The following is a 17893-nucleotide window of genomic DNA, read 5'->3' as shown; positions in this document are numbered from 1 at the left end:
GGATGGCGCGCATCGGGTTCTGATCGCCGCTGGCTTGCAGCAGGAAAATGCGGGGAACTTTCAAACGACGATTGCAGTTGGAACGCACAAAGGGAACGCGGGCCATTGGTCCAACCTGGAGAAAACCGACGACTATGCTGGCTCCACGGAGCATTGTATCAAGTCTGCATCTGTGAGACGGACTGATGACCTTGACGGCAGCGAGTCTGGGGAAGATGCCAAGTTCCATTCGTTCGCTTCCCCCGTGGGGCTGCCGAGGCAGGAAACAGCGAGGGCCAACTCCATTTGATGCCACTGCAATGCCGTCTTGTTGGAAAATGGTCGCCTAAACTTAGGTATGTACATGCCTATCTGTAACTTGTTCCGTTCGTTGATACGTGATATTCTCAGTGCTTACGTGGTCTGATTATGATATTGTTTTCGTTGATGGTGATGCCTACCACCTCTCGGATAATTCGCGTCTCGAATTTCCATTCGGCAATGGCTCTTGGGTTAGGGATGGTATTTAAGGGCTTGTGAGTTATGAAGAAGACCAATCATCAAAGGCATCTTGGAATGCGGTATGTTGTCCGCCGTTGAAATGTGGCGGATGTTGTTTGCATATGGGTAGCATTTTGTGTAGTAAGTTACTACTTGCTCATCACCAGGAGGGCCATCTCCAACGTCAAGCCCAGTGACCTTGATTGTCTGCTTATCATATACCCATACCATCTTGTTAACGCGAGTATTCCATGGATGTTAGTGACGGGCGATAATCTTGCCGAAATATCGCATATTGGCTGCCGCCAGTGGAAGAGGAAGAAGTTCACATCCACCGCCCCTCCCCGCGACTACACCAGGGCATGTTGACGATGCAAATTTTATTTCACGAACTATCTCTTCATACTATCGCAATCAGAACTCTCACTGTGGTATGCATCACGAAGTCTACCTATCCTAAGAGTATGGGCACACTGGAATGCTATCACACAACGATACGGGTCATGCTAGACCATCTCAAGATATCCCTTGTTTTCTGACTTGTTATGCCGGGACTGTCCATCATAATCGACAATCAGCCGAGCCTGGCCATGTGTTTCAGGCAAGATACAGACTGGGCCACCTAAAGGGCCTGTTATTACTATCTTGAGCTTCACAAGAGCTCCCACCAGGGACGGGGACAGAGGAAAGCATGCAACATTGCTGTACGATGGCAGTTGTAGGCGTTTGCTAGGGACGAATAGACTCGAGGTTTTGCAAAAGGCCAACAAAGACAGCCTGGCTTCGTATCGAGAAAGCTTGACTGGCTTACTCCAGCTAGTGCATTTCGTCACCGTTAAGCCTTGCTCGTACTTTGAGAGACACTGGGCATCTATCCCAACTCTTAGTACTGCAATCCAGACAAGTGAAACGTAGGGCACATGCAGAACAACGTAGGCCTCGATGTGAGGACAAGCCCATCATGTGTACTAAGATATACAGCCATGTAGCTACTCGTTTAGCAGCCCCTTGGCGGTTTCACGCGTCCCTCATACACCAGCAACCCCCACGCAAAATAGATGGCGACGTCAAGCAAGAGGAGTAGACATCGCATTCCAGAAAGCCCCCAAAGTGGGCCGTATGCCTGAATCTACATTTGCGTTCGCAAATGCTTGGGACATCTGCGGGAGAAAATGTCACTAAATTACTCGGCCTCTGCTAGGCCTACGGCACACTCAAAAGGCGTGTATGCATGAGGTGGAAGGAAAGAGGAAACGCCCGTATCGCTAACTCGGAGGAAAAAACAACAACACTTCACATATCTTCCTGCTTTTGTGCAACTCCTCGAACGCCCGCCCTCGCTAAGTTTCCCGAGAGGCCTCTAGCCCCCCCTACTATTCGCAGAATCCTCCATGCTCAAGCGAATCCTCCATGCTGCGGCATCAGCTGGTACGAGACATCTGGCGATAAACCGAAAAAGCCATCAATCCCATCCCAGGGATCGTTGTTCTGCGTCAGAATCCCAAGGTCGTTCGTAACGTTGAACCGTCTACTCTCTTCGTGATCAATTGTATAGTGAGGACCACTGTAGGCCATGGCCTGCACATCCGTTGCCGCCGGATCTATTATGTCGCCTGTCGAGGAGTAGACTTGGGGAGGAGACTGCATTGAACTCATGGGAGCGGAGTAACGATGCGGCCACTGCTCCTCTTGGCTGTCATTAGGCGCCCCAGATCCAGCCTCCGCTTTGAGCTCCATGGGACCGTTGGTTTCCGCGTGTGCCATCGGCGATGCGCTCATAGGCGCATGGTTGATTGCAGTGAAGGACCCCGACTGGGCCGATCTGGAGAAAATGCGATCCGGACCGGAGGTGTCCGGATTCTCGATTGCAGTCGGTGAGCCGCGATCATAGGGGCTATCCCGAGATCGATTGAAACCCTCAATACGACGCCCTGGCTCACTAGGGTGTAATTGACCAAAGTCCTTCAAGACATGTGTGAGTTTGGTGTATTCCTCTACTCCGGCACCATCTCCGCCTTCGCGGAAAGGAAGGTTGGTCTTGTCTTTGAGGGATTTGTTCTTTTCTTCGTGCCTCTTGACATCCTGCTTTATCGTTACGAAGTAGTTGTCCATCTGCTTAAGGACACCGGCATATGTCGATGCCATTTTCAGCCAAACCATCATCTTGACCAATGTCTGATATGTGAGACCTGTCGGTCCACGTTTGAAATCATCCAACTCAGATTCGGCTGCGTCTGATTCGTTCCATCGATGGCCGAGGATGTGTTGTTTCGTATCCATATGAGGAAATGGTTGGCATACTGTGCCACGAATGCCGCAGTCCAGATGGCGAAGAGAACGATGGTAGATTGGGGCAGCTTATCTTTCTTTTGGCAAATTTCAATCAGGTCAATGATCTCTCTGCCAGCCTTGAACACATATTCCGCGCTCTCGAGCCAGAACGATTCGGGTGCTTGATCCTTTGGAAATATCGGCTTGTCGAGGGGCCCTACTGGCCCATCGCAGCGTATTGGAACGAACGGAATATACCTGAGAATCAAGTTAACACTAGTCAAGCCAAAACACATGGCCATGGGCCATCGACTCAACTCACTCTCTGTGCAGCATAATGAGGCACACATTTCGAAGCATATGCAAAAGCACATATACACTAGATGCCTGGTGATTTTCGTGCTTGAAGTAATTGGAACGGGAGAACGTGAAAGTATCTGGCAGACCAGCATCAAAGGCCTCAAATGCTTCCCGCAGCTTGTAGAATGTCGTTCTTTCGTCCCAGGGCGGGTATACTTCTACCAGCCGGCCTCCCGCAACGCTATACTTGGAGATATCCCCCAAAGATCAACCAGTTGTATAAAACGGCTCAAAACACTATCGTCTTGTCCAGGGCGCTGCTCACCAAACTTGCGTGGGTGTAAGAACAAGGTCTTTACAGGTACAGACAAATCGAATCTGTCCTCGGGACAAGGTAGCTGTATCTGCAAGTCCTCTGCTCTCATAATCGACGATCTCTCCTTGCCACATGCCAGCATTCGGTCTAGAATGAAACAGCTGAACATGGTACGCCGCTTCACCTCCTTGTCCTGGATGACTTCGGAAGATAGGATGCCCGGTGAGGGTTCCTCAGACCCTGAGCGCCTGTCGGACGGCTTGTCGCCGAATCCCAGCTTGAGAAATTGTGCCATGCGAATAGCAGAACCTACGTACATCCAAGCAGCTAAACCGCCGCTTTGAGGGCGGGTTTGACCCCATTCGTATAAGCCAAGCATCAGCAGAGCCTGGACTCTCTCGACAGAAGCAACTCTCATGGTCGTCCGCAACGGGCCGAGAGCCATGGTGAGTGTATCGGCATAATACTCCGACGCGGCGGCAGGGTCGATCTGGGTTTGAACTGGCCGTGACCTTGCGTTGCCGCTCTGTGAGCTGCATACGTGAGCAAGGTATTTGACAAGGTCGGGATGAAACCGGGCAGTGAGCGTCAAAACACCGAGAAGTACCAAGTTGAAGTCCGGGGATGGGTCCGGTTGCGATGTTTTGAACTTGTGAGCGATCCTATCCTTCATGGTCGGCAGATGCAAGAAGGGCAGCTCTGGCGCGAAATGAAGCTTATAGAGATCAAGGACTTGCTCCCAGAGGTCTTCGGTAAGGAACGGTGCGGCCAAAACGTCGTCTGCGTACAAGGCTGCCTTCTGGTGGTCCATCTTGGAGATATCGTCGATCCGCTTCAGCTTCTTGCGATCAGAGCCCCCGTCCCTATCCTGCTTGACGCCGGCAGGTGGCTCGGTCCTCTTGATCGGCGCCGGGTTGGCTTCGGGAAGCTTGAAGATGCACTCTTTGCCCGTCTTGATACAGCTGTCGCAGGGCTGCTCCCGCCATTGTTCTCGCATTTGATTTTGGACTTTCGACATCTCAGGCAGGCAATGCTCGACCGCATTGGCGGGCGCATTTTGGCCTGCTGCTTCTTGCTTTCGTAACCCCCCGCCAAAACGCCCTTCCCATCGTTCACGACATAGCCCCTCACCACACCCCCTAGCCCTTCACTCTGCGGTCGCTCCGTGGTCGCCGAGTGCTGTCGGTGTTCGAGAGGAGCTAGGTGGGCAGGCGGGGCCAGGTGGGCATCGGGAGGGACGAAGGCGTCCTCGAACCTCCTCTTGGGCGTAGAATGATAAGAAGACGTGTTGCCGGAATTCTGCGATTCGGGGTCGGGCGGGGAGAGGATTGAAGCTATTCGGAGTGGAGAGGTAATTGTGGCGGCTTGGGTCTGGCACAGACCCGTGAAACTTGGTGTAATGGACTCGTGGGCAAAGGGCGACTGGGCCTCGTGCTATAAGCCCTGTGGTGTTGGGTTACTGTAACGCCGCGTCTGGGCTTTTGCTCCCTTTTTGGCACAGGCGCGCGCGGTGTAGAATCCTCAAGACGACGTCTACAGCCGTGTTCCTTGTGCACTTGGTGCCCCAGGCTCCGCTGTCAAAGAGCGCTCGGACAAGATGGATGCAAGGACTCTCAGCGAGGGTGCTACAGCATCAAGGGGACTGCAGCTACCCGTGAAGAGTCCAGCTGGACGGCAAGTCTACGAGCAGAGATACGACCGAGAGTACGCGAGTGGTTATCCGCCCGTCGAAACGCGAACTTGGTCGAAAGATGAGATGTCGTGGTGAACACGGGCTCTCGCAGGCTTGGTGTGGAAAAGGAAATGCGCGGTGAAGATGACCGAAGGTGACATGGAACGCAGCAGAGTAGGTAGGTATCAAGAAAATCGGCACGAATCCGTCAAAGTCTGGCGATAGGCGTTCTTGTCTTGTTCCTGTCCTCGTTCTGCTTCGTCGGACTGCGTGCTTCGGGGAGGCGACGTTGGTTGGGAAATGGGAGGAGGGAGGGAGGGAAGTACGATCGACAGACACAAAATGCACGCGAGGTAGCGACGAATGCCCGATGGTATGTACGGTGGTGGATTGCAGCATCAAATGGGGAGCAGGACTTGGGAAGCCAACATTGCGAACGTCTGGTCTGGTCTGGTCGGTCCTGTCTGGTCCAACACGCACGGCATGGCGACATGGGACCGACTCTACGTCTACGAGGAGGTACTTACTTACTTTGATATGTACATGCTTGGACTGCATGGACTGGGACCGGTAAAGGAAGGCTTTCTCGTCTTCCCTGGCGATTGATTGCCATTTGCAAGGGTTCGATTCAATGTTCCCCGGACGGGTCGGATAGACCAGCATACACAACCACACCCTGGGAACCTCCAGGCGGCCCAGCGTGCTAATGCTAATGTAGCTTAGGTACGCTCTACCTGATAGGTGGTCCACAGGCAGGCAGGCAGTCTGCTGGCTGGCGGGCTGGCTCTGGCCCCTTCACCAACACGATAGGACGACAAAGATGTACATGTACCTAGCGTTCCAAGCTGGAGCCCATATCGGCTCGGCCCATCCATGGCGCCCAGGCCCGCGCAGGCCGCAAATTTGAACCCACGTTGCTGGGTGCCGAGCGTGTGAAACCGAAAGCCATTAGTACGTCCATCGGCTGTGGGCAATCCATGGTGTCGTGGCATGACTGGTCTGACAGCACGCCGTTGGAAGAGGAGGAGATGTGTAGAAATATGTCTGTTGTTTGGCACATGGGGAGCCTCGGCACCTATATAGAGCCTTTCTCAAATCGATAGAGAAGAAAAAGACGGTGCCCTCTCTACATAAGGTTTGTTTGACCGGTGTTGCATTGGGCAGTTAAAGTAGGCGATGGTGCGGTGCTAATGGTGAATGATCGGGAGCCTAGCTTCCGTGATGCGGTGGCTGGATACCTACAGGACAAGGACAAATGTTAAGTTGATGGATGTTGGCAACCAGGGCTTCGTCTGGGCGCTCCCTCTTATCTCAACAGAACAGGAAGTTGTCGTTGGCAGTGCAGATGCAGGGCTATTGTAGCCCTGCTAGGTACCGCATGCAAGTAGGTAGGTAGGTGGTAGGAGGTATTCAACAGCACTGTACGTGAGAGGAGCAACAGCAGCAAGCATACATAGCATGTTGCACCAGAATCGACTTCATAAAAACGGGCAGGAGGGTCGCTGTGACGGTGTGAGCATGATAGTGGCCCGATCGGCGGTCCTCTCGACTCCTCCCCAGTCCATTCTCAGAAGGGATTGGAGGGACTTGGAGCTTAGAGGGAAGGTACAGACCTGCAAGGAGTTGTTTTCTGGAGATGACAAGGCATGCCATCCCGAGGGGAACGTGACGAAAGAAAAAGAGGAGGGAGAATCCCAAGTTACAGGTACGACTGTTCCTCCCGCCCGACTCTGGCCATCCTCAGCCGGTTAGAGCGGGAACCTCGTCGGATCGAGAAATCTTCAGCGGGTAGAAATGATAGATGAAGCAACCCCATCCGAACCTAAGGGAGGGTAAAAGCATCCCAGTATCTTCTTGCTCATTCGTCAATAGGGGTAAGCAGAGGCATGCACTCGTGAACAAATCATGGATGGGCGCTTCAGCATCAATTGATCTCATCAGCCAGCTATCTCCTGATTGATGTGTGCGACAGGCGCTCTTGGGATCCCACGACTGTCGAGATGCCCTTTCTGTGACCCTTTAGGGAAACGCGTACATTCACTGTACGTGTTTGCCTGCAGACGCGCAGTTGGGGATCGATGCAATCTACTCCTTGCCCACCATACCGTCACACCCTTGCCATGCTGGTGTGTTTTCCGGTTCCATCACAGGGGATACGTACTTGTACATACAAGGACTTGCTCGCTATGCGATGCACCTAACTAGGCAGCTAGGTATATGAGGCATGAGGATATATCGATGCGCCCATTAGCGAGCGATACAGTACATGGACTCGAGGTACGGTGCAGGAAGTAGCTTGGTAGGTTCGTGATTTGGCCGTCTTTTATCCGCCCATTGTCTACTTACTTATGTACTGTATGTTTGCATGATCGAGCAAGCCCAAAAGAACTTACTTAGATGTCTGTAGGCACGGTGGGTACTTGTATATACACATTGGCACAATGCCTACATACATAGTACACTGCGCCACCATCTGCCTGCAGCCTACGAATACGGCTGTTATGTTTGTTTCGTCGGTGTTGGACAGGCGAAAGACGGGCAGTATGCGCCTAGAGGAAACCGAAGGATTGGGAACCTTGTCCATGGACAAAACGCATTTGGACAACCAACCCATCGCGCTGGAGCGCGCTTCACGGGAAGAGCATAAGCTCTGACACTACGGCAACGCTGACCGAATCGGGCCGGGACTCCTCTCCAGTGCACATCCTCACTAGGGCGAGGTTAAAAAAGTAAGGTGCTGCTTGGTGTGCTTGGGGTCGGGTGTCAGGGTGTCAGGGTGTCAGGGTGTCAGGCACTTTAGTCCGCGGCGCAGCAGGAACATGGCACTTCGTCGATTACCGGCCCGCGGCCGTTGAGCTGAGGGGGAGCCCGTACGCAGTATGTATGTATGTACTGACTACATATACTACATTTCCTACCTACTGACTTACCTACAGATTTATTGGCCGGGAAAGGCAAATAGGTTTCTGCCAAGTGCAGCCCAGTTGCAGACTGAGACCTTGTCAATCAATACTCGACCTTTTCTTTGTTTCCAGGCACCACCTCTCTCTCTCCATGCACTTATGCACTTGTCTCCTGAACCTCTCCAACATGGGTTGAGGCGCAACCACCTCGTTGCGCAACGTGCGAGAATCGTCCGTCTGGAGAGACAGTGCGGATATAACCTTGGTAGCATCCCGGGCGCAAGCCCGACTATGTAATTCGGCTGGCCGATACGCGTACATATGCGCTTACAGCGCCATGAAAAGTACAGCTGATAGATACCTCATGTGCAGCATCATTCCAAGTCTCGCTCGCTTGTACCGAACGTAGCCGGTACTCAAGTACATGCAGATGCAGGTAGCAGCAGTGCTGCGGTGCTGCGGTGCTGCTGCAGTGCACCCCTACCCTACACCACCAACGCTGTAGGTTGGTGGTTGGCTTATCTTCCTAACCCACCATGTTCGGTCCGGTCTGCTCAATCATGGGCCGTTGATTCTCTACTTGCAGTACGCGAAGTCTCAAGTATTCATGGCACATTCCTCACTTGAGGAAGAACCACATTTTCTCTTCTTTCCATCAGGCCATAAATGCATGCGATCGAAGCTGGAAAGGAGGAGAGAGCAGATGCTTCGGGGCCAGTTCGGACTTTGTATGGCTCAACCTAAATGAAAACATCTTGTTCAATCCTACCCAGCCAACCAGCCTACGGAGGACCCAGAGGAGAGACACCTCAGATTTAGCCGCTGTCCCCCCTGCCATCAACGGTAATCTTTGCACTTTGGGGGCTGTGCTGTGCCCGGAGCGCTAAAGCCCAGCGGCTTCGGCCTGCAAGCGTTGTTTTTATTAGAAACGAGTCGTAACCCCCCCACCCCCCACCCCCCAATCCTTTTTGGCGCTCATCCATCCGCCTTTTGCCATCCAACAACCCTGGGATCATGACGGTCGATGTCTTCAAAATAGATCATACCGGTAGGCAGGTAGGTAGGTAGGTAAGCCGAATCAAAGTAGCACCGTCTGCTTTCCCATCATATGTTTGAGGTGATCCACGTTGATGATCATTATCAAGATTGACAAATCACTCAAGCATTACGTATTGGGAGCCGTGGTTGTGTCCCCAAAGGCACTTATCATACCAGGGGATGCTCTTGGGGGTTGCAGCAATTCCTCCTCCTTTTGGCACCATGGTTGTTCTCAGACCCCAGCGTTGCCAACTGGAACTTGGCTCCTATCTACGGAATATTATATTTAGCGCATATATGTCGAGTTGTGGGAACTCAGGTGCCATGGTGGTTTTTACATGCAACAAACAGCGCGAGGCACTGGCAGAAACTATGAATTGGACGGAAGCTAGGTTTATCACTTGGAGTATATGCATAATTATAACTGTAATATTCGCAGTATGCAATCTCTGTTTGCTCTGGACAAGCAACCCACTCCCGGATAGAGCCTCCATCGCGAGGCCATGAATATGATTCTACCCTCGCCATCGGGGCCATGAGTCTACATTCCGACAAAGATATATACCATCTACATCTATGTTGACTGTGCGTTCGCCTTGGGTGCAAACACATGATCCCCAAACAAATGATACCCAAGCAAAAAGAACAAGAAAAAAAGAAAAAGGCCTGCTAACTGTGTGGTTCGACCTTTAACAGCAGCATAGTGTTTACGTTGCAGTTGTACGATACGGATAGTCTACCTACAGTCTCCCCGCAGAGAGCTTTGGCACGTCAGAAGTAGCCAGCACGCTGTTGCCCAGCTGACAAGTTGTAGTTTCAGCCGTGGTAATGCTCACGCTATGGTACTTACGAGGGTTGATACCATCGTACTGCTTGATCAAACGGCATCAATGATAGCTCGAGGGGTTGGTTGGCTTATTTTATTAAAACAAGGATTCTCCTCCCACAATGATGCAACATTCATTACATGTGTTTAATCATACTATAAACTATTCTAGTTGCTGGATGTCATTTGAGAAGGCGGTATCACGAGCAAAGCGGCTCAAGTGACAACTCACCATGCCCAGACCTAGCAAGTACTATATGACAGCCAGGGTGAAGAGGAACAGACTTATAAACGCCAATTTCCATTCACGCTGTGCCACCATACATACCGGGCCATTACCAGTGTATGGGTAACGAATCAGTTGCCAAAGTCCCGTCTGTTTGGATATCGTGTCCCGACAGCTTGGTACGCTACGGCCCATGGGACCCTTCCATAGGGCTATGGCTTACGCTGCGGTCCCGAATGGTTGCCGAGTCGGCGAGCGAATGATGTAATTAAAATCAGGTAAATATGGGTTCCCGTTGTTCTCTGTTTCTTGTGGCTGCCAATCATCACGGATGCTCTTGCCGCGGCTCAGGGGTGGGCTGTATACACGTCCTCCGCTGCCCAACAGTCGATATATTACAGATGACCACGTAATTACCATACACAGTTCTTTGGCATATGTATTGCCACGTAGTTGGTAACAATGCTTCACAACGGCCAAACGAGGTCCTAGCTAGGGACACGTCATTTGGTAGTTCCTCCGGTGAATGGACTTTCTTGAATTCTGTATAGCAGCTCCGGACCCAGTGAATATGAACCAAATAGGCGTGCATTGGCTGGCTGCGGGACTCTGAAGTTTCTACTAGCAAACGAACAACGGATTCAGCGCATCATCCCTCAGCCATACCCTTTGATTATGTTTTCGTTTACTTGCCGCGACGTGTCCTTGCCCCCTTAGGGCCTGGTCCCCTGGTTTGCTTGGTATGGCGAGACGAGTTTGAGAATGACCAAGTAGTTATCGCGTCACAAAACCGGAGAATAATCGATGTATACTTCTGCTACCTCACTGTATGTTTACTAGTATCAAAAGTAAAAGATCCTGCGGTAGGATCTGGCAATGAAGCAATCTATTCAAGCCCATCACAGCCAGGCTCGCAGCTCTGCCATGACACACTCACATGGAGAGCGATACCCTTCAAAATATGACTTTGATATTGAACGAACGCCGTAGCATGAACGAGTACGCACATTAAATTACCTCAGCCCGGTGATTCAGTACTGCTTGTCCTGCTTTATTCAAGGCTGGCCCCTGAGTCTGGGCGGCCGGATGATTAAGTACCTTACATATCATGAGCTTGAATTACAGTATAGACATAAAAAAAGGAAAAAGGGAGAAAAAAAGGAAACGGAAAACAAATCACACCTTATCATGGTGCGGCAAGTATTCAGCCTTGCCGCATAGGATCAAAGGTAATAGAGTAGGTGATTATTCCAAACCAACGGGCTGCTGATGTAATGGGAAAATGAAGACGTTCCGGGTTGCCCTATGTAAGGGCTGCTACGAAGGGATTCCCATTCTTCAAAGATTTCAACCGGTAAACACCAGCATGGCTATGAATTGATATTGAAATAAATACAACATTGCCTTTAAGTCTCAAGTCTCTTGATAATGACCTGCTGTGAATCAAGCACAAGCAAAGATGCGCAGTCTACAACTGTGATGATGTTACGTAAGGTGACAGACCACTGAAAAGTGAAATGGGCCTAGACTATTTCATGTGGTTAGTTGGAGACGATGAATGTTTCCACAGCGTACCATCCTTCTCAGCTGGCAGGCTGGACGAGACGAACATTGCCTGCACTAGCTACATTCTTACATCCAGTCAAAAACTTTACACAACTCGAAATCTTGATGCATATCTCAGCTTCTCGTTTTCTGGCCTCTCCTGGTGGGAGAAAAGAAGATGCAAGCGACAAAGGCAAGAGAGGAAGCACATGTACGAAAACAAGTGCCCAGCGCCCAGCGCCCAGCACTTCAGTCAGCACTGCCACATGCTTGCTTGGCGTTTGGGCCAGTGGACCAACAGCCAAAAAAGAGGGTGCGTCGCAAAGCGTTGCGTTGGGCCCTGGGCCCAAAACAGATCAAACAGGCTTCTGATTCCTTGTGAGGCAAGGGATCCCACACACGCACGTCAACCTTAGTATGGCGTTCCAGACCTGCGCGGGGTACTCTGCTGGCTGTCACAGCTCAAGCGCCCAATGACGTCGGGCAAAAGAGGCCTCTCATGATGCGCAGAGTCGTAGCCTCGCAGCGTGATTTAAGCGCCTATTCAACGTGCGTATGAGGTTCATGGTTGGCTCATATGATGCAGCGTCTGAAATCCGGAATAGAAAGCGACATGCCCGGCAAACCAGGGCGCTTATCACCATTCCTCCCTTCTTGAATCAATACCTAGGTCTTCTCTTGTCTTGGTAATCTCATCCTTGGCCATTTTCAACCTTACAAACGATCGCATTCCAAGTGTTTTTGAACTGTCGCAACAATACTGCCCAGCTGCAAGTGCTCTAGATCATGGCGTCCGGACACAATGTGAGCATAGCACACCCACACACCCTCTGTCGCTCGATTCCCGCGTGAACAATGTTACTGACCTATTTGCCAGGATCCGAAGCTGCTGGTAAGTGATCTGGTCACTATCGTGCCGCCCTCAGCTCCTTCTAACCCCAATTGCGCAGTATGCCATCCAGGGCGTATCTGCCTACCATGTAACTGCCGGTAAGGAGGAGTCTCTCACCCCAACCGGGCCACAGACTCTGTCCCTGTTGATGGTGCCTACCTCCTCGAGTTACGCCGACCCGGCCGCTATCGACGGAGAAGCACAGTCCCCGTCCGACTTCTACCTGCACCTGCATGTTGACGAGAGCGTGGATATTCCTCTCCCGGCCACTACCCAGATCTACCACCAGCCCCCGCGAAGCTACCTTATTCCGCGATGGGATCTTGGCCCAGAGAGCGGTGCCTTTACGAGACTCGAGTTCCCTGAGATCGGCAGCCGCAAGGGACTCCAAGAGGATGTGGATACCTTTGAAACCATCCTGGCACAATGCACTGCATTCCTGGAGAGGGCGCCGCCCCCCAATGCGGCCAAGAAGGCCAAAAGCCCCCAACTGCCACTTCTGCAGCGGCCGGGTCACCTACAAGCAGCAAGTCGAAAATGGCAACTAAAGAAGAAGTCCCTCCTTATCCTCCGCCGGCCTACAACCCGGCTGCATTCGCCCCAGGCGAGGCCTATGCGCAAGGAAGTCACAGTGCGCCGGGGAAAGGTGGTCAGATCGTACTTGTGGACGAAGAAGATGGTAGTGTTATTGGCGAGCTCGGTGAAGGGTATCAGATCGATGACAACGCGATCAAGCCAGGGTCCAAAGGTCAGTCAAGCTGGCAGAGGCACCGATGGCAACTCTTATCTAACGCAAGCTACTAGAACCTGTCGAGATTACACTCCCCACCGAGGGTGGTAAGGGTACGCTAGCAGTCGCACCTGCATCCCCGGAGTTTCTGGAGATGGAGTTGCACCCTGCCTATAAGAAGTCGTTCCTCGTCTCCAAGGCCACATATGCATCGCGGCTGATAGTCACCACCTCGGATTTGATCACCAAGGGCCTGCAGACTTCGGCAGACAGCTTCACGCAAAAGACCAAACCGGCGGATAAGGCCGTCACGTTCACGCCAACTACCCATGATCGCGTTCGCCGCATAGGTAAGTTCTCTGGAAACGTTGCCGACTTGTCGTCCAAGACGGTGGGGCAAGTGAGCAAGGTTGCGCAGAATCTCGGGGCATCTCTGGCTAGGAAGAAGGACAAAGATGGCAGCCGGGGCTTTGGAGCGGACGGAAAGCCGATCGATTCCTACAAGCCGGGCCTGCTCAACAAGAGCATGATGGCCTTCTCTACCATTGCCGATGGTATCGACTACGCCGGGCGGAATCTGCTGGCCTCGGGCTCGTCCGCTGCCACCAACGTGGTGACGCATAAGTGGGGCAACGAGGCCGGCGAGCTGTCAAAGCACCTTGGTGGGAGCGTCAAGAACGTCGGACTGGTGTACATTGACGTGACGGGAGTCTCACGCCGCGCGATTGTTAAGGCCGTGGGCAAGGGCATGGTGGTAGGTAGGGTCAAGGGAGGCGGTGAAATTGTGGTTGGCGATGATACCAGTGGCATGGGTGGCGATGGGGATCAGGTAGCTCCCAAGACAAAATCGAGCCCCGATCTGTCCGGTACCAGCAGCGCAACTGGAAGTGTGAAGGGGAAGAACCCATTCAGCGGAAAATAGTCTAGCAAGGCTGGTGGGAAGAAGTATTGCGATTGATAGCTGGCATGGTCTGGGTTTTAAAGCTGAAGCGGTGGCAAGGGGCTATATAGGGCTATGTATATCTAATATTTGGTAGGCTCATGAAATGAGAAACTTTCGTTGAAGCCTTCGCCTTTGACGTAATTCTGAATTGGGTATTCTAACACGATAGCGAGCCGTGTGTTGTGGTGTATAAGTAAGTGTGCACTGACACTGGAGCAACTCGGATTTCAGTACTCGCTTCTCTGATGGGATACCGGTTACTGGCCACAATGACTCGAGCATTGATCACCTTTCATCCAGGCAAACACAACATAGCGTTTGTATAGGATAAGAAAAGAAACAAGGGCACAGTTGGGTCGGTTTGGGGTATAGTGTGGCTTCGTAGACATGTTTACTTTTCTCGTAGCTGCTACTACATATCTCGTCACGTGATTCATGCTTTAACGCAACGCGTCTGTGCCAGCCGTTGGGAGGAAAAGGCAGCGAATTCAAACCCTCTGAAACTCGGGCAGGTGCCATGCTACATTATGGCCTGAGAAAGTGCCGCCAGTACTAATTATATTAAGGCGTTGCTTTTTTAATGCGCTCTGTGGTGGTCACACATGCTTTTCACGGCCGTTGGCGCTGCTGGCCTTTCATCTGTGATATTTCTTCCCAAGTCCACTGCGTACTTAATCAATCGCGTATAAACCACGACCTCAGCCTGGCAATTCTCAAGTCGCAACCGCCTCCGGGGAACCACGCAACACTTGGCCCGTATCCATACATCTTGTGCTGTGTCCTTCGGGCTTTGCTATGAGCATTTCACAGTAGACAAACCACCCTTCAGCGCCAACAGTCTTGGGTCTAGGGATGTGTCGGTACGAGTGTCTCGGGTCTATCATTCTCCTCTTACATGATATCAGCAACGCACTCTGGTTCCGGAAGCAGCCCCGTGACCTGGAAGAACCCATAGCCTCCGAGGTTTGGCTCTGAGCTTCCCTTACTTGGCCATCGACCTGTGTGCCATCCACCAGCTTCAGAATGCTGCACGAGATCCTCCTGTCGCTGTCTGGGCACTCATCGCCGCTCCTGCGGGAGGGGCGATTGGCAGAAACTGCGCAGCCTATCCTGTCGCCCCCGGAGCGGGATCTGCTAAAGACTGCCGCCCACTTGAGCGAGCTTCACCGCAGCCTCATCAAGGCTACGGCCCAGATCAACGCGTCGCATGGTTCGGTCATCTGCCGGGCCGTGTCTAATGCCATCGGCTCTATTCACCTGGCCGCGTTTCAGCGAAAGATACTAGAAGTGGAGAGCAGCATTCTCCGCAAGGATGCCGCTCTCGTCGGGGCCTACGACATTGTGCCTCTTACAGCCGTGGTGGGCGCATTCTCAGACTGGACAATGAGGATGGAATGGTTTTGGGACATAGTCCAGTTCATGCTCAAGAAGGACCAAGGTGGCTCATGCACAGGCTCACAGTTAATGGACAAGCTCCGGAGTGAGATCCAGACTGGGTATGCGGATATTGAGGAGGCGGCGCTGAGTCTCTCCAGAGTGGCGGAGACGGCATGGCTCAAGCAGGTTTCCGCTTGGGTTCTCTACGGTCGAGTCCCCAGCTTTGGAGCCCAAGACTTCTTCATCCAGCTGGATGCAGAGAGTGACCATGTAAGCAACATCCCTTCTTGAGAAGCATTGTCGATAATTCGTGAAAGCAAGGAGCTGACATTGAGATATTTAGGGGTTTCGTGTCGACGCGAGACTCTTGCCGGCATTCGTCAATGCGTCTACTGTATCATCGATGCTATTTATTGGTACTTCGTTGAATCATGTACGGAGCAAAGCCGGGTCTGAGTCGAGTGTTGGGGGTCTCGGCCATCTTTCTTCACAGCTGCAGGAGCTATCAAAACTAACATTCCCTCTCGATACGGCAGCGTTTTCGAGGTCAATCACCAGCATTCGGCAATACCTATCGCAGACTACACTGCAGAAGCTTCTCCCTCGGGACAAGGTAGTAGAGATGCTGCATCTCCTGCGCGAGTTCTTTCTACTTGGACGTGGTGAATTCGCCATGGCCCTGACGCAACAGGCCGATGAAAAGTTGAGGAATAGGTGGCATCGAGCAGATAACTTGGCCTATGAAAAGCGCGACAAACTTGGCACCGCGGTCGTCAAGGAAGGAGAAGTCGCCGCGGTCCTTTCCCGGGCCTGGGCTGTACTTGCTTCGATGCGGAGTGAACACGCAGAAGAAGACGAAGAGTTGGAACGTGCCAGGGATCTGATCCAACTCAATCTATCCAAGAGTGGCGCAACAAATGCCGCGGAGAAGCATGACAGCTCCCCTACAGCTCCCACGCCATTTGGCAACCTGCTGTTCTCAGTGCCTGTCATCATGAACTTGCATATCCCCTCGCCGCTGGACTTGTTTCTCTCGACTGGGGACGTGGCGACGTACTCTTCTATTAACTCATACCTGCTCTCTATCCGGCGCGCACATCTTCGATTGACAGATCTGTGGAAGATCACATCTCTTCGTCGCCATCATCCGGCGCCCCCGAGATCGCCTTTCAGCATGAAGAAGGCCGGGCAGAAAAAGACACGAACTCTCAGGGAGCGCTGGCAAGAGCGGTCTTTGACTATGCGCAGCACTTGGACGACGAGTAGTGCGGCCATCTTCTTCCTCGCCGAAACCGAGGCGTATTTCCAAGTTGAAATTGTGGAAGGGCTCTGGGAGCATTTCGAACGATGGCTTGTCGGTCGAGAAGCATCCGGAAGTCGACCGGCCACGTCCCAACAGCATCGGCAGCCTAAAGAGGGTGGTGATGGTGACGGCTCATGGCTGAAGGACAGCCTAGCCACCCGACCTGCGTCTCGCCAGTATCCCCAGTCGGCTGGGAACCTCGCAGCTCACCGGGATCCGCAGACCCTATCCATAGCGCACAGGATGTATCTCGGTGCATTGACGCGCCGTCTCCTACTTACACAGCCGACCTTTACCGACCCGCTTTACCGGCTCTTAGTTCACATAGATCGTCTTGTCGCTCTAGTACACCGCCTGCAAGGCATCTGGACCGCCTTGGATCTTGAGGCGGACGAAGGCGTCGTGGACGCTTTTTCCAACCTCGAGGCCGAAGAGATCGAAGTCAAGGCGCATATCGGCCAGATGGAGAACAAGGTCAAGAAGGGAGTGGAGGACGTGGTCGGGGTTTTACGTAATCTCAGTATAGACTCCAAATTCCTGGCGGAGATGGAAGGCGAAGAGCTATACTCGGACGCGCAGGAATTCTTGAACGATGAGCCGGGGCGGTACATACCAAAAAGAGTCGGCGGCGTTGATCGGCTCCTGATGAAATTGGACTTTGGAGGATGGTTCAATAGTGGCATTGGCGCCGAGCACGAGTAGGCCAACTTCATGTCCACTTCTCGTGCCTAATGGGCTGGGAGTATGCCAGTATCACGATACACCGCCTACAGCGAACTTTCAACAACAGCACCTATGTCTGTCACACAGCCTCATGTACCGCTGGTAGACAAAAACCAAAATAGAATGTCACTAGCATGGGGTATGCGTGCCTAATTGTAGCTCGTATTTGTATGCGCCAGAATGTCAATCTGCTGTTGTTGAATACATTTCCTATTCTTGGCGCGATGCCCTAGTGGCACAGCCGCCTGCCCAATTCCCCGCGCAAATGCAAATCGATCAAAGACCCCATCGTCGACAATGCCACCATGGAAGAAGGAGAGAAAAAAACGAGTCAACATTCGAGCGAGA

At 52.3% G+C, this 17893-nt stretch overlaps 4 protein-coding genes across 4 annotated transcripts; 2 read left to right on the top strand and 2 right to left on the bottom strand.

The window, feature by feature from the left end:
- Positions 1-1875: 1875 nt before the first annotated feature.
- Positions 1876-2643, bottom strand: PG997_007758 (uncharacterized protein; the record flags this gene model as incomplete). The annotated part of the gene is made up of 1 exon (XM_066812073.1): positions 1876-2643. The coding sequence occupies one exon, from the start codon at positions 2641-2643 to the stop codon at positions 1876-1878; it is 768 nt and encodes a 255-aa protein (XP_066667415.1).
- A 626-nt stretch (positions 2644-3269) lies between these two features.
- PG997_007757 (uncharacterized protein) lies at positions 3270-4385 on the bottom strand (the record flags this gene model as incomplete). Its single annotated transcript, XM_066812072.1, has 1 exon — positions 3270-4385. The coding sequence occupies one exon, from the start codon at positions 4383-4385 to the stop codon at positions 3270-3272; it is 1116 nt and encodes a 371-aa protein (XP_066667414.1).
- A 7978-nt stretch (positions 4386-12363) lies between these two features.
- PG997_007756 (SPG20 protein) lies at positions 12364-14121 on the top strand (the record flags this gene model as incomplete). Its single annotated transcript, XM_066812071.1, has 5 exons — positions 12364-12381; positions 12464-12469; positions 12528-12866; positions 12917-13217; positions 13274-14121. 5 exons carry the CDS (start codon positions 12364-12366, stop codon positions 14119-14121), a joined length of 1512 nt encoding a protein of 503 aa, XP_066667413.1.
- A 1044-nt stretch (positions 14122-15165) lies between these two features.
- Positions 15166-17524, top strand: PG997_007755 (Gamma-tubulin complex component 4; the record flags this gene model as incomplete). Its single annotated transcript, XM_066812070.1, has 3 exons — positions 15166-15789; positions 15863-15935; positions 16056-17524. 3 exons carry the CDS (start codon positions 15166-15168, stop codon positions 17522-17524), a joined length of 2166 nt encoding a protein of 721 aa, XP_066667412.1.
- Positions 17525-17893: the final 369 nt, after the last annotated feature.

This window comes from Apiospora hydei (genome assembly GCF_038363865.1).
Source record: "Apiospora hydei strain CBS 114990 chromosome Unknown utg000006l_segment0_segment0, whole genome shotgun sequence".
NCBI classification, from domain to species: Eukaryota; Fungi; Ascomycota; class Sordariomycetes; order Amphisphaeriales; family Apiosporaceae; genus Apiospora; species Apiospora hydei.
The sequence above is the reverse complement of the archived record's forward strand: the minus strand, read 5'-3'. Positions and strand labels throughout refer to the sequence as shown.